The 13,991-nt window shown below is 34.4% G+C and overlaps 2 protein-coding genes across 5 annotated transcripts in view; both read left to right on the top strand.

The window, feature by feature from the left end:
• Nucleotides 1-6,534, top strand: part of gtf2h1 (general transcription factor IIH, polypeptide 1) — a 28,289-nt gene extending 21,755 nt beyond the window's left edge. Inside the window, 1 exon segment of the mRNA NM_001004596.1 lies at nt 5,796-6,534. Within this exon segment, the coding sequence (NP_001004596.1) occupies nt 5,796-5,882 (87 nt within the window). The 3' untranslated portion in view covers nt 5,883-6,534.
• A 4,473-nt stretch (nt 6,535-11,007) lies between these two features.
• Nucleotides 11,008-13,991, top strand: part of hps5 (HPS5 biogenesis of lysosomal organelles complex 2 subunit 2) — a 46,521-nt gene continuing 43,537 nt past the window's right edge. For 3 of the 4 annotated variants that reach the window (XR_012399739.1, XR_012399740.1, XR_012399741.1), the window contains exons 1-2: nt 11,017-11,160; nt 13,609-13,724. Coding sequence is in view for 1 of the 4 variants with exons in the window: in NM_001089539.2 (NP_001083008.2) it covers nt 13,620-13,724 (105 nt within the window). In the remaining 3 variants the exon portion in view is untranslated. 4 annotated transcript variants of the gene reach the window in all.

Here is a 13,991-nt window from a genome sequence, read left to right as displayed (position 1 = left end):
AACTTTCGTTTTCGGCACATATACGCTGATATGTTTTGGGAATGACATCTGCATATTTACGCTGGGTTTATTCTCGAAATAACGGTGAAGCAATAGACGGGACAAAAATATATTTCCCCCTTCTCCTTAAACAACTTAGTGTTTCTATGAAATAGTTCAGTTTTGTATGTAGCCTAATGGCAAAGTGTTTATATTTAGTTTCGTTTTTTATTCAGCTTATTTAGAAAAACGTTTGGAGCATTTTTTATTCGTTAAAATTAAGTTTTTTTTTTAACGAACAGCGCCCAGCGGAAGACCATCATTGTCTGTTTGATCAGTTTGCCTTCTCAGATCATCACGACTTGCCTAAAATAAAAGATATAAAACAGTTCAAGTATAAAACAATGGTAGCTTAAACGTTAAAGAATGTGTGCTATTAGGTGCATAGTTTGCTTATAAAAAGCTTGCAGGACATCGAGGCGCCAGAGCAATCACTTGCATTTTTTCAGTGGGAGCAATTTAAAGTTATCCGTCATTTTTGCTCACAAAGTACGAGTAATACATCAAAAAACGTTACAGCGTTTTTATAAAATAAAGAAAACCCAAATTATGCGCTTTCTGACGTCTGGTTTTTGAACAGGAGCGCTTAACAAAATGAAGCAAAATGTATATGCCTCACAGACATAATAAATATATTTATAGAAAGCTTTAAATTATTACTTAACGAAATAAAACAAATCGAAAACAAAAAAACTCCTTCATGTAATCCGTAAAGATGAATTTCTTAAGGCGAGTCCAAGAGGAGATTGCCAGTCAGGATCTTTGCGACACTGACTCAGAATAAGTTTATTAATAAATAATTAAGATATGTCCTTACTCTTTCCTCGACACATTCATTGTTATTTGTTTTTGCCGGTGCTTGGGGCGAGTTTTAGCTTATTGTGTGCGCTTGAACGCGGATTCACAGTAGCAGTTTTAACATGGAGTGACATGACATCTGACGTACAGATCAAGTGTGCCGCAAGCCTGCGTTTGAGTGAAGGTCTCGGCCGTTAGATCGCCCCCTGGGGGCTGGCTGCAGTACAAGTCATAAAGCCCGCCTCCTCCGTGTTAATGAAGGAGACTTGAGCCCAAATAAAAACAATTAATTACACTTGCAATAAAATGTCCCGAAAGATGGTTCTGGTCGATTAAGGCACTGGTTATTGTGCTGAAATAGGTGCAGATCCTCATTTTTGTAAACAGTTTGTTTTTAGCAGTAATTTAATGCTGGGCGTGTCATCGTGATTGACAGCTGTGATTGACAGTTTCTCAAAGCGCGGCGTCTGAGCTTCGGCAGAAGACTGAAGTGTTATTACTCGATTTCTGTGATATTTTACTATGACAAAATGAGTTCAGCAGTAAACTACAGTTTCTGACATACATGATCTGGTGGAACACTGTTTATTCGCTAAGGTCAGAGCTTTTTTCGGGCTTTATTAGTTTGCTAATACACGCCTAGCCACCCAGATAGCAAAATACACTGGGGCCAGTTCTTGCCTGCCGGAGACTTACCCCTCAGACTGACTACCTCTGCTGGACCTACTCCGGATGCCTGGACTCACTGCCCGATTCCAGCCTGAGTCAATTGAGCCAGATGCGGCGGCCGAGCGAGCAGGCGCTGCCGCATGCGAGTCGGAATCAGCCCGCGACGCCGCGACTAGGTTATGCGCTGATGCCCGGAGCTGGCGCGATTGAATCTTCATTATATAAAACCCTCACATTTGTTAACGTTATTACACCCATTTTTGTTGATATAACAACAAACGCATGCTACTATGTGAACGCAAAGTGTATCACTGAGTTTAACCTTTGAATAAAGATGCAAACAGCATAGCAATTATTTAAATAAAGGACAAAATAAATAACAATAAACCTGTATCGATTGCACAAGTATTAAATAATAATAATAATAAATACGAAAATGACAATAAAACTGCACAATAAAATAAACCCATTTAAGTACGGGGTATACAGGAGATCGTTAGCAGTAATTCTCTTTGTGTTTAAATAATAATCTCCACGTTGATCTCCTGTAAGGTTATTTGAACTTGCACGTCTCTGCATTTTAAGTTTTGGCATGTTATTAAGTGATCTACTGAATTTGCTGTTATAAATCATTATAAGGTTCTTGAAATCGAATCTTATATAACCTAATAGAGCTGTAAATGTTAGATATTATTTATTTACATCATTTACTGTTGGCGTTTTATTTGAACACTCCAGCTAACATTAAAAAGAATGTAAATTCCTCGATGCCAGATATAATGAAGGCATCGAATAAACCAAATGAAAACGGAGGCAAAAAAATTAAATAAATAAACAATTCAAGCGGAAATGAATAAACAATATACTAGTGATGTTACAGCAGATAGACGTTGTATTAATAGAGCAAAGTTTTTTTGCACAAATTGACAAATTGCAGGGTTGGGATGTGTAAATATCCTGTTGATATTTAGTAATCTTGCTGTATTTATCTTCTAAACGCACGATTGTTCCCGCATGGTAAATCGTTATGGTGTGTAGGCTATATTTTGGGTTCTGTTAATGGCTAATTAAAAATAAAAACCTTTCTAAAAATGTATGTGTTGTTTATATGTTATTGTTCATATTTTACAAGTGTTATTTCTACCCCTATGAAGATAACAAATACCAACAACAAATATAACAATAAGAGAATATATTATTTGTGCTCATATTCAGGCTAGAGTGTATAAAAGATCGTTTATTTCTGCAGTCCACCATGTATTGCTTTTATTAAAGTTTAACAGCTTACATCACACCGTTTTTAAACCGTATATTATTGTGTTTTTTTAAAGTAAGTGCTTCTATTTACATCAGTGAGCGTTTGTTATAGTGCAGACACCGGCAGTCGAGTGAGAAGTTCGGGGGGCGTGGTTGATTTTACATAAAGCGTTTGGTTGGAAGCTCGACTCCGCTCATTATCGCGGCTCCTCCTCTGGCTCCATCAGACAGTCCTTCTGCGCATGTCTGGCTCCAATTTCAGCAGTCTTTTGCGACAGTTTGTGCCCGTCAAGCAGGCGTTTTGCCCTCAAGGCGTTCAATGGCAAAAGGGGCTGTCGCGTCGTCCATATTTTTTACAGTCATTGGTACAGATGACACTGGCACATTCCGGTGGCACGTCCGGTTTTCCACTGTCATGTGTCACTCGCTAGTGGCATGTATAGTGACCTGTGTCACTCAGAGTGTCGCGCTGCATGTCACTGCAGTGACATCGACACCCGGCGAAGCTTATGACATTAATTAACACGAGCAAAACCATATTTAATCATTACGCGACTTTTAACCTAATTTATCGCGTCGCAAGTTAGTTTATTTGCTGAACTACTCCACGATGTTTTAATTTAAACGCATTTATTTTATGTATTCGTAGTCATACTTCCGTACGTAATATAGTCATTTGACAGTGCATGTCAGTCAAATTTATTGTGGCATGCTTATGTATGGGAGGGGTTACACTTATCTGTTGTACTGTATATTATTGCATCCTGGCAGTTCCTTTGTTCCCTACAATATGGACTTCTCTATGTTTTTAATTCATTCATTTATTTTATTATTTAACTTATTTTCATTTTAAGGTATTTTAGATAATATCCTTTAAAAAGTTATAATAAAATGCATGTTGAAAACTCATAACATATATGCATGTAAGATAACAGGTGTCATTTGCCTAATGATTTTTAAATATTAAAGCAAAGAGACTTATAAGATTAATGTGCTTATAACGTGCTTATACTGACACCTACTGGCACATGTCACAAGATCACTGACACTGGCATGTGTCACTGACATTACTGGCATGTGTCACTGACATTACTGGCATGTGTCTAAAAAGAGCCACTTGACAATAATGATGATCAGGGTTACACATAGGCTGTTAATATATTTGGGCCCAGGGGCCCACAAGTTATGTGTTAAAAGTGCGTTGCATACATAGTATACCCCACCCCTACTCACCTCAGGGGCAAGGAAAAAAGTTCAGGCTCAGGAATTTTTTCCACTATCAGCCCTGGATAGTCGAGACCCACAAAACCATCAAGATTTTGACACTCTGTTGAAGTCTGTGGCAACGCATGAGACTTCATTCTCCATATGAGAGGCGTCTTTAACCTGCAGCAACAAAAAAAAAACTTTTATATAAAGTTATAAATACATTTCAGTAGTTCAGCTCTTTCTCTGTGTCATTTCATTGTTATTACACAGAACTCATTTTGCTGATTGTTTATGTTTGTATTGTTTGAGTTTTCACAAAAATCTGCTTCAATTCCACATCAACAGCTTCTTCAGAAATATTATTCCCAGGAAAAAACATCACATGCCCAATGTTTATTTTCCCTACTGTATATATATTTATATGTTTATACACACACACAAATATATACATTTTCACAATTTGTATATATATTAAATGTGTATATAGTAATTAAAATAGAACATCTTTACATTAAACTAAAACTTATAAAAACCTATCAAAATATAATGTACTTTATATTTAGTTATATTTAGTTATATGTAGTTTATATTGTTTAATATATTAAGTTTATATATATTAAGTTTATATATATATATATATATATATATATATATATCTTTTTTTATATACACGATTATGCTGTCGAACTGTTGTATAAATTGTGAAAATAAAATAAACTTGCCTTGCCTTGGTGGGAGGCGTGCGTTGGTGTCCCACCAGTGACGATAAACATTGCACTGCTACTCATATGATATTGCGTTTATACAACAGTTCGACAGCATAATCGTGTATATAAAAAAGAAAATCAAACATGGAAAGTCTAAAAATCCTTTTGTACAAGGAACTAATTTCTTCCGCTATTCAATCACATCTGCAGCTTATGTCAGAACAGACCATTGCTACTTCACCAACGTCACTTTAGAGCCAGTGTTTGAATGATTCTCTAGCGTAATGTCTAAAGTGATGACAAAACAAGTGATTCTGCTGACATTTTCAGATCACAAGGCTGAACAGCATGAAGTGCCATCAGTCTACAGAGATTTCCCAGTACAATCGGAAGATCCCAATAATTAACCTTGAAAAAGCCAAAGCAAACACTTCCAGATCATTACGGTATAAATTCAGCACTACAACCTACAAAAGAGAGACATTGAATGTCACTAACCAGTTTAATAAAGATTTGATCAGCTGTAGTTTGAAATAAAGCTGAGTTTTTCCTCATCTAAGGGCTTATTATGCGGTCTCCGCCTCTATCTTGTGGCAGAACGACAACCATCTTTGCAATGTGCTGAATCTCCAAAATGATAAATATTTTAAAATAGGCACTATATTTATAAATAAACAGCATCGATGCAATCTAAACAACTACATTCTCGTCTTAAAAGCCTCAAAAGTACATTATGTTGACCAACAGCTGCAATATTTGTCAAACTGTAGAGAGTGTATTGATCTGCTGTCACTCTATGTGGGCGGAGTAATACACAAGGGTAAAGAGGATGTAGGAGTGCTGTTCTTATTGGAATATCGCACCTCTATCAGCTAATCAAATTCTCAAAACACTTGTCCCGCCTCCGAGAAGTTCTCATTGGTCCACTGACATTGAGTGGCAATGTGACACTCATATGTTAAACAATAGAAAAGTAGTGCATTAGAATGGGGAAACCTGTTTGTGCTGCTTACTTTAAAGCAATGTGACTTATAAATCCCCTATATTAACTACTGTGACGTGACTTGAGTGAAGTATTGAATATTTTACAATAATAATAATCTTATGTGTTAACAGCTTACAGGCCACCTGGAGGAGATGTTTCAGGCTGCATACAGCAAATTTCAAGCCTGGCAGACACGCCGAATGATGAGGAAAACCTGAAGAGACTGAGAATGGAGAAAGGACTCTGGGTAAATTTAAAGGAAACTAGAGAGGAACAAAAGCGCTCACCCAGCTCGGGCCAACCGAAGCCGGACTGGTGGATTTTCCAGCCAATCAGAGCTGGAGGTGCTAATGAGCACATCTGCCATGGGGGAGGGGCTCAGAGATAGCAAATACTGTCATCCTATTGGTCCACGTGGAAGTGGGCGGAGCCAGTCACCAATAACTGTAATTATTTTCTTCACTCTTTACTTTGTTCGTTCCGTTGACTTCTTCAGTGCATAATTTAGCATTTTTTTTAACAGCGTTGTGTTCTTATGACGACCAAACCGGGCTTTAATAATACCGGTGGAAAGATTTCTCAGGAACTTCTAACGTTTAACGCAAAAGGAGCTTTTAAGTGGATGACAAATCGGATATTAAACCCTCCCGGAATCTTGAGATGCTGCTCAAGACACGCCAAGGGGAGAGAGTATAGCAATACTGTAAAATAATAATAATCATCATCATAATCATAATAGTTTGTATGTAGTGCATTGACTGATTGGTGTGCACCAACACACACTCGTGCGCACTGCTTTCTACCGTGTGTCCTCTATAGCTGCACTGAGATGTGGATGTTCTTTCAAATAAAGTCACCATTTAAACTGTTTCAGCTGTGTGTGTGTGTGTGTGTGTGTGTGTGTGTGTGTGTGTGTGTGTGTGTGTGTGTGTGTGTGTGTGTGTGTGAGTGTGAGTGTGAGTGTGAGTGTGTGAGTGAGTGAGTGAGTGTGTGTGTGTGTGTGTGTGTGTGTGTGTGTGTGTGTGTGTGTGTGAGTGTGAGTGTGAGTGTGTGTTAATAATGCTTCCTTAATGTTCGCGGTTTGACAAGGCCGTTAGAAAGCTGTTGTTAACCACAAATACCAGGAACAGGAAGTGCTGCATTTCTGTATTTAAATGAATGGGATGCTTGAGATGTAGTGCATGAGGATGATCATATGTTAAGCATCCCGTTAGCTATCATTTTGTTATATGCTTTCTAAATGTTTTCATGTATAAAGGCCAACTTTATATGCTTTTTAATATATGTAAATCTATATATGTAGATTATACAGTGTAAACATTTTTTTAGATTTATGTTTGACACGCATACGCACACTACCTGACAAAAGTCTTGTCGTGGACTTGTTGATCTGCCTCCCAATCATCACAAATACTGCAGAAAACCTAGTGGAACCCGCATGGAGCCAAGATTCTACAGAAATCAGTCAAGTTTGGTGAAGGAAAGATCATGGTTTGGGGTTACATTCAGTTTGGAGGCGTGCGAGAGATCTGCAACATAGACAGCATGTTGTATCAAAACATTAGTGCTGCCCATTACATTACAAACCACAGGAGAGGGACAATTCTCCAGCAGGATAGCGCTCCTGCTCATACTTCAGCCTCCACATCAAAGCTCCTGAAAGCAAAGAAGGTGAAGGTGCTCCAGCATTGGCCAGCCCAGTCACCTGACATGAACATTATTGAGCATACCTGGGGTAAGATGAAGGAGGCATTGAAGATGAATCCAAAGATTCTTGATGAACTCTGGGAGTCCTGCAGGAACCTTTTATTTGCCATTCCAGATGACTTTATTAATCAGTGATGTGAGTCAGTGCAGAGATGTATGGATGCAGTCCTCCAAGCTCATGATGGAGTCAGACACAATATTCATTCTTGACTTTATACTCTATACTGGACATTATTTCTGTTCAGTGATGAAACTTTAGTCTAAGAAAAGTCAGACCTTACTGTCCTAATGAAATCATTAATAATCAAGGCATGATCATATTTGATTTTGGTCAAATTAGCGTAATCTAGAGGCCTTTGCTTATCGTTTGAGCTCCTTCTGATACCAAATGATCAACTAAATGTCAAGTTATTATTTGTTGTTCCTAAAACTTGAATGGGCGACAAGACTTTTATCAGGTAGTGTATATATATAAATATGAAAATGTTTAGATTGTTATAAATTAAGCTCTAATACTTAATATGCATATTTAAATAAACATATTTCATTTTATTTAAAGCTTTTATCATTATTATTATTATTAAAATAATGTATGTTTATACTGAAAAAATCTAATTTTTGTGATGTATTGTTAATATTATATTATTTATAATAATTAAATTTTCTTATTAAAAAATTAAATATGTTTTACAGACTGTTTTTTATGTCTGAAGCTATAAAATATTTTTTTAATTTGTAAACTAGTATTTAGACCATGATTATTGTTTATTACACTAAACCCCAATCCTAAATTTCCTAAAAACGTCTTATAATTTCCTAACAAATTTCTTAAGCTTTATACTTTTTTTGTATGTGAATTTATACAATGACAATTTTTATATTATAACGTAGAAAATTATTTTAAAATATATTTACTTTTTAAAATTTTAAATTGTAAGAAAACACTTACAATTTAATGTTTAACAAAAATTTTGATTAATAAAGAATATAATATTAAAAAAATAAATATTTCAATATAAAATATACATTATTTTAATAATAATAATGATAAAAGCTTTAGATAAAATGAAATATGTTTATTTAAATGTGTATATTTAGTATTAGGGCTTAATTTAATACAATATAAACATTTTCATGTGGCATGGTGACCAGGCACTGTCGCCTTACAGCAAGAAGGTCACTGGTTCGAGTCCCGGCTGGGCCAGTTGGCATTTCTGTGTGCATGTTCTCCACATGTTGCCGTGGGTTTCCTCCGGGGGCTCCGGTTTCCCCCACAATTCCAACACATGCGCTATAGAGGAATTGATGAACTAAATTGGCCATAGTGTATAAGTGTGTATGGGTGTTTCCCAGTACTGGGTTGCAGCTAGAAGGGCATTCGCTGTGTAAAACATATGCTGGATAAGTTGCCGGTTCATTCCTCTGTGGCGACCCCCGATTAATAAAGGGACTAAGTCGAAGGAAAATGAATTAATGACTTTACTTTCTATTATATTAAACTTATTGACTACGCGTTCTCTATATTATACAAGAGACTAATTTCCACAAATAATACTCAATTTACATGATAAAAAATAGTATAAAAAATAGTATAGATATATTTTGAATATATTAAACCATAACGCCAACACTTATAGTATATATATATATATATATATATATATATATATATATATATATATATATATATATATWWTATGTATGTATATAGATATATATTTTTATGTACAAATGCAATTTTGACTTAGATATTTAAAATATATATAACTATAATACTGCACACTTTAATACCCTAATGTTAGTGTATTATTTAATACTGTTTATATATTTTATTTATCAATTTAGATATTAGCAACTCAATTTAATTTAAAAAAGCGAGTTTTAACAACTTTCTGCAGTTTTACATAACCTTGCTAAACCAATTTGTGTATTATTAATATAATAATTAACATCAGCTCCTATTTCTCTCATACCCATTATTAATCAATACTATCCTAAACTATTTGCATTAAAAACTCAATAACCCAATGAATAACCATATTATTCATTTTACTTGTTCAATGCATTAAGTGATGACTATATCTTCACATAATAAAAGTCATACATCTGAATCTGGCAAAAACACATTTACTACAAGGTCAGGAGATGTTTGAGGTCGACTCGAGTCTTTGCTATTTTTGCTGTGGATGGAAGAGCTTTTATTCTCCTGAGCTTCTCAAATATCAATCAATACAGATCAGCAGAAGCTTTTAGTGAGCCGGTGGACTCCCATATACACCTCCGCGTCTGGGAGGAAGAAACATCCTCTGGTAACAGGCACATCTGAAATCTAAACATTGTAGATGAATTATTAGAAAATGTGTTTAATTTTTGTTTTATATTAGTGCGGTCAAATGGTTTATCGTGATTTGTTGTATGCCCAATAAAAGTTCGTGTTTAAAAAATATGTTTGTGTCAAATTTATTATGTGTTATATATTAGAAACTTTTTAATTTAAATTTATATAAGCTTGTATACATTATTAATATTTATTTTTTTAATTAAATAATTAAATTACATTTTATATTATTTATATTTATTATAAGCAAAAAATCATAATAATATTTTTCTTTCTATGACATTAAACCATACATTTTTTAACTATAAAAGATTTCTGAGAAAATGTTTATTTAAATTAAACAATATGTTTCTTATTTATGTAATGTTTCTATGTTTCTCTCATTTAATTATTTAATAAAATATTTATATATTAATTTATACAAGTTTAAATTTAAATTAGAAGTATAAGTTGACTTGTTATTTATTACAAGTATAAATTTAAATACATATTTTCTCAAATATGTAAGGAAATATATATACATAGACAATATGTTTCCCTGGATATCTGATTTATGTTTAGGTGTCTGAATAAAATAAAAATTTTGTTTTAATCTAAAAACTACTGAAGAGTTTTTGTGCCATTTTTAGAGGATATGATTAATTATGATTAATAACTTTGATTTTCTATCACAACCAATAAAAACACACTCAAAAAATTACTGTTTAATCAAACTACTTATAAAAAAAGGAGCTGAAAGAACACAATACATGAGGTATTTTTTGACAAATTAATTGTTTTATGTTCAATCCACTTAAATTTGTGTAAAGTAAACCCAACTTAATTTCTTTAAGTCGTGCCAACACAAATAGATTGTGCATTCTTTACAGTGTAGTTGTTATTCTGACCATTTTGTGAATGAAAAAAAACCCTCGAAATTACAGTATTTTTATTTGAAATGTGTATGAAAGGGTTCTTACATCATTATAAAATAAAACAACATTTTACTCAAACCCTTCCCTAATAAATACTAACGTTACAGTAAATCTGAGAGAACTCGCAAGCGGTATTCATGCTTTAGCTACCCCCAAATATTTAACCTATTTAAATACTGTATGTGTGTAATAAATATATATTAGGTAAACACAAACATACATATTAAATGCGATTAATCTCAAATAATCGTTTGTCAGTACTGCTTTTTTAAATATTAAACGAACTACTCGACGGAAAAGTAATGAGGGAAGGCGCCAGAAGTAGTTCCCTAGGCTAGCGTGTATCCTTGCGCGTCACAGTGTGTAGAACGCAATAGGAAAGTAGCCCCGGTCAGTTTTCAGTCAGCTGTCAAACACACTACAGGAATTGCAGCGGGCACAAACACACACGACCATCAGTTTACACACTATATGACTCGTTTTTACTACGTTTCTGGATATTTCGCCGATTTAAATGCGTCTGGAGCTCAGGAGGAGGTAAAACCCGATTTATACATCTTAAATCCATGCTAAATACTTAATTGAAGTGCATGAGGTGACACATTTATCAACTTAAGTTAATAAGTTTATCTTCTTATTTGTAGAGTAAATAACCGTTAAACATACTTGTAAATGATTTCAAACGTGTAACGTTAACAAGGAGTTATTCAAGAAGAGGAGAATTAGAAACCAAAACGTTGAGGACAGTGAAAGTACCGACATTTCCAGCTCAGGATCAACTTGTGCTTTTGCTAAACTGTTTTTACGACACAACTCGATTATAAACTCCAACGAAATTAGGTTTATTTGATGTTTTATGGTGTTTTGGTAAGTGCTAATCTCAGGTCTCGTGATTGACAGTCATGCTAATCGGCTAACGCGTCACTTTGATTTATAAACTTTTCAAAGTTCACTTTTATGAAGGGTTTGTTAAAGACATGTATAATGTGTTTTAAAAGAAGCGGAAGTCGTAAAAAGTGTGTGTATGTAACTGTTATAATTGTGTGCTGCTAAAAGTATGTGTTTTTATGCTGACTCAATGTGTGAAAAACAATATAAACTAAAAGTTCCCAAAATAGTTTTCAAGTCACCCATTTTTGTTTTGTTTTGTCTTTTTATTGTTGACACAGTTATGTAATTTAAATAAATAATGTCTTTAGAAAAGAGAATGGATAAAGCACTTGCAGTGATAGTCATGCTTTTTTCAATTGGATTTCCCTGGAATCATATGACACTAAGTAGGGATGTGTCTTAATACATATTGAGTTCACTTCGCTGCCTGCTACGGATGCATTTTTGGGTATTATTTTACGTAAGGGATAGTTTACCCAGAAATTTTCTTTTCTTTTTATTTCTTCCTTTAGTAAGTTCATCCTAGATCAGACAGTAAATAACACAGTAAGTACAATATACATAATATTGATACATATAGATATATGAAACATGCCATAAAAACACGCACTGATACAATTTATTAAACAAGAAATTATCAGGAAGATGTAATTATATACGGGCTGACAACTGTGGCTCAGTGGTTAGCACTGTCCCCTCACAGCAAGAAGGTTGCTGGTTCGAGCTCCGTCTGGGTCAGTTAGCATTTCTGTGTGGAGTTTGCATGTTCTCCTCGTGTTGGCGTGGGTTATTTCCGGGTGCTCTAGTTCCCCCCACAGTCCAAACACATGCGATATTGGTGAATTGGATAAACTAAATTGTGTGAATGCAAGAGTGTATGCGTGTTTCCCAGTGCTGGGTTGGCCGAGAGAGATTAACGCGCTGCAATTTAAGAAAGCACATGCAATTACAAAAAACACCTGTAAATAAAGAAACGATCTTTTCAGTTTGACAGCACACGTGTTGCAAATTGAGCACAACAGTAACTGAAGAAACATGCAAGTTGTTTTTCATTTATTTTAATATCCTGATTAAACGACATAACATCTATATCTTAGCAGGGTTGGTCATGTTTTTTGGGTCGCCTTGAAACATTTCCATTGTGCTAGTTGGATATTTGCAAATGTTGTGACCAATTTGCAGTGCGCTTCTTCAGTTGTTTGTGTTGCGACCAATTTGCAACACGTGTGCTGTCAAATTGATGAAGATCGTCTCTTTATTTGCTGGTGTTTATTTGTAATTGCATGTGCTTTCTTAAATTGCAGCGCGTTACGCTCTCTCGGCCACCGTAGGATCCGCTGTGTAAAACATATGCTGGATAAGTTGGTGGGTCATTCCACTGTGGTGACCCCTGAATAATTAAGGGACTAACCCGAAAAGAAAATGAATGAATAATTTTACACTACATAATTATGTAAATATTAAAGAAAAATATCACAAATATTTACACAGAAATATACACATAAAATAGAATGAAAATAATAATAATAAATAGACAAACAATATGGAAAATAATAAAATATTTTTTATAAAAAATATAAAAGTAATAAAATATAAATATATATTTTTATTATTAAATTATTATATGTATTATAAAAATATGTATTATTAAATTGTATTAAATGTATTATTAAATTATTATTATTAATAATAATTATTATTATAATTTTATTATTAAACATATTCAATTATAATAATTTTTTGATAGGGCAAGTGAAAATCTTTTCCAATGAATATTCGAAAAAAATCCTTTTCATAATAGTCCTAAAAATGTCTCTTAAATTTAACATGGTGAAACCTGCAGAAACCCTGCATAAGGCAAATCACAACCATAAATAAACACTTGTGAATCACTAAATGTACAGTGTTATGCTGTTTGACTATTGATATGTTTTTGGTCACGATGTGCATCTATTTTTCTAACTGCTTGCTCATTCAAGCATGCATATTCTGTTCAAATATGTGCTTTGGCATGCATTTATTAGTTCTGTCTGCAGGCTGCATGCATAACCGTTCCCCATTAAAAAAGTGAATGTTACTGTTGTTTCCTCTCAGGCCGGTGCAGGATGATTCCTGTGGTTCCTGTGGAGTCCTGCACTCACGTCCTGGCAGAGTTTGACTGTCTGGAACCCCTGCTTTCTGCCCTGCGACTGGACTCCGGACGCATCAAAGTAAACCGCACATTTACTGCCACAGTTTACTGTTGTGATAAGTTTTTATGGCGATCGCTTTGGGTTATTCAAACTGACCTGAATCGCAGTTTGTGTTGTTTACCTTTCAGCGAGCGTTTCTCAGTTTCTGTTCTGTTTATTTGATTTCCTGCTGTAAGAATTATTCCACGAATGATTGAATCTAGCATGCATGATTGGATCATAAAGACAAACAAAAAAAATATAAGTCCAAGGTACTTGAAAAGTAAGTGAACAAATTAGAAATCC

Source organism: Danio rerio, chromosome 25, assembly GCF_049306965.1.
Source record: "Danio rerio strain Tuebingen ecotype United States chromosome 25, GRCz12tu, whole genome shotgun sequence".
NCBI classification, from domain to species: domain Eukaryota; kingdom Metazoa; phylum Chordata; class Actinopteri; order Cypriniformes; family Danionidae; genus Danio; species Danio rerio.
Note: the sequence above shows the minus strand (reverse complement) of the source record. Positions and strands in the feature narration are given on the sequence as shown.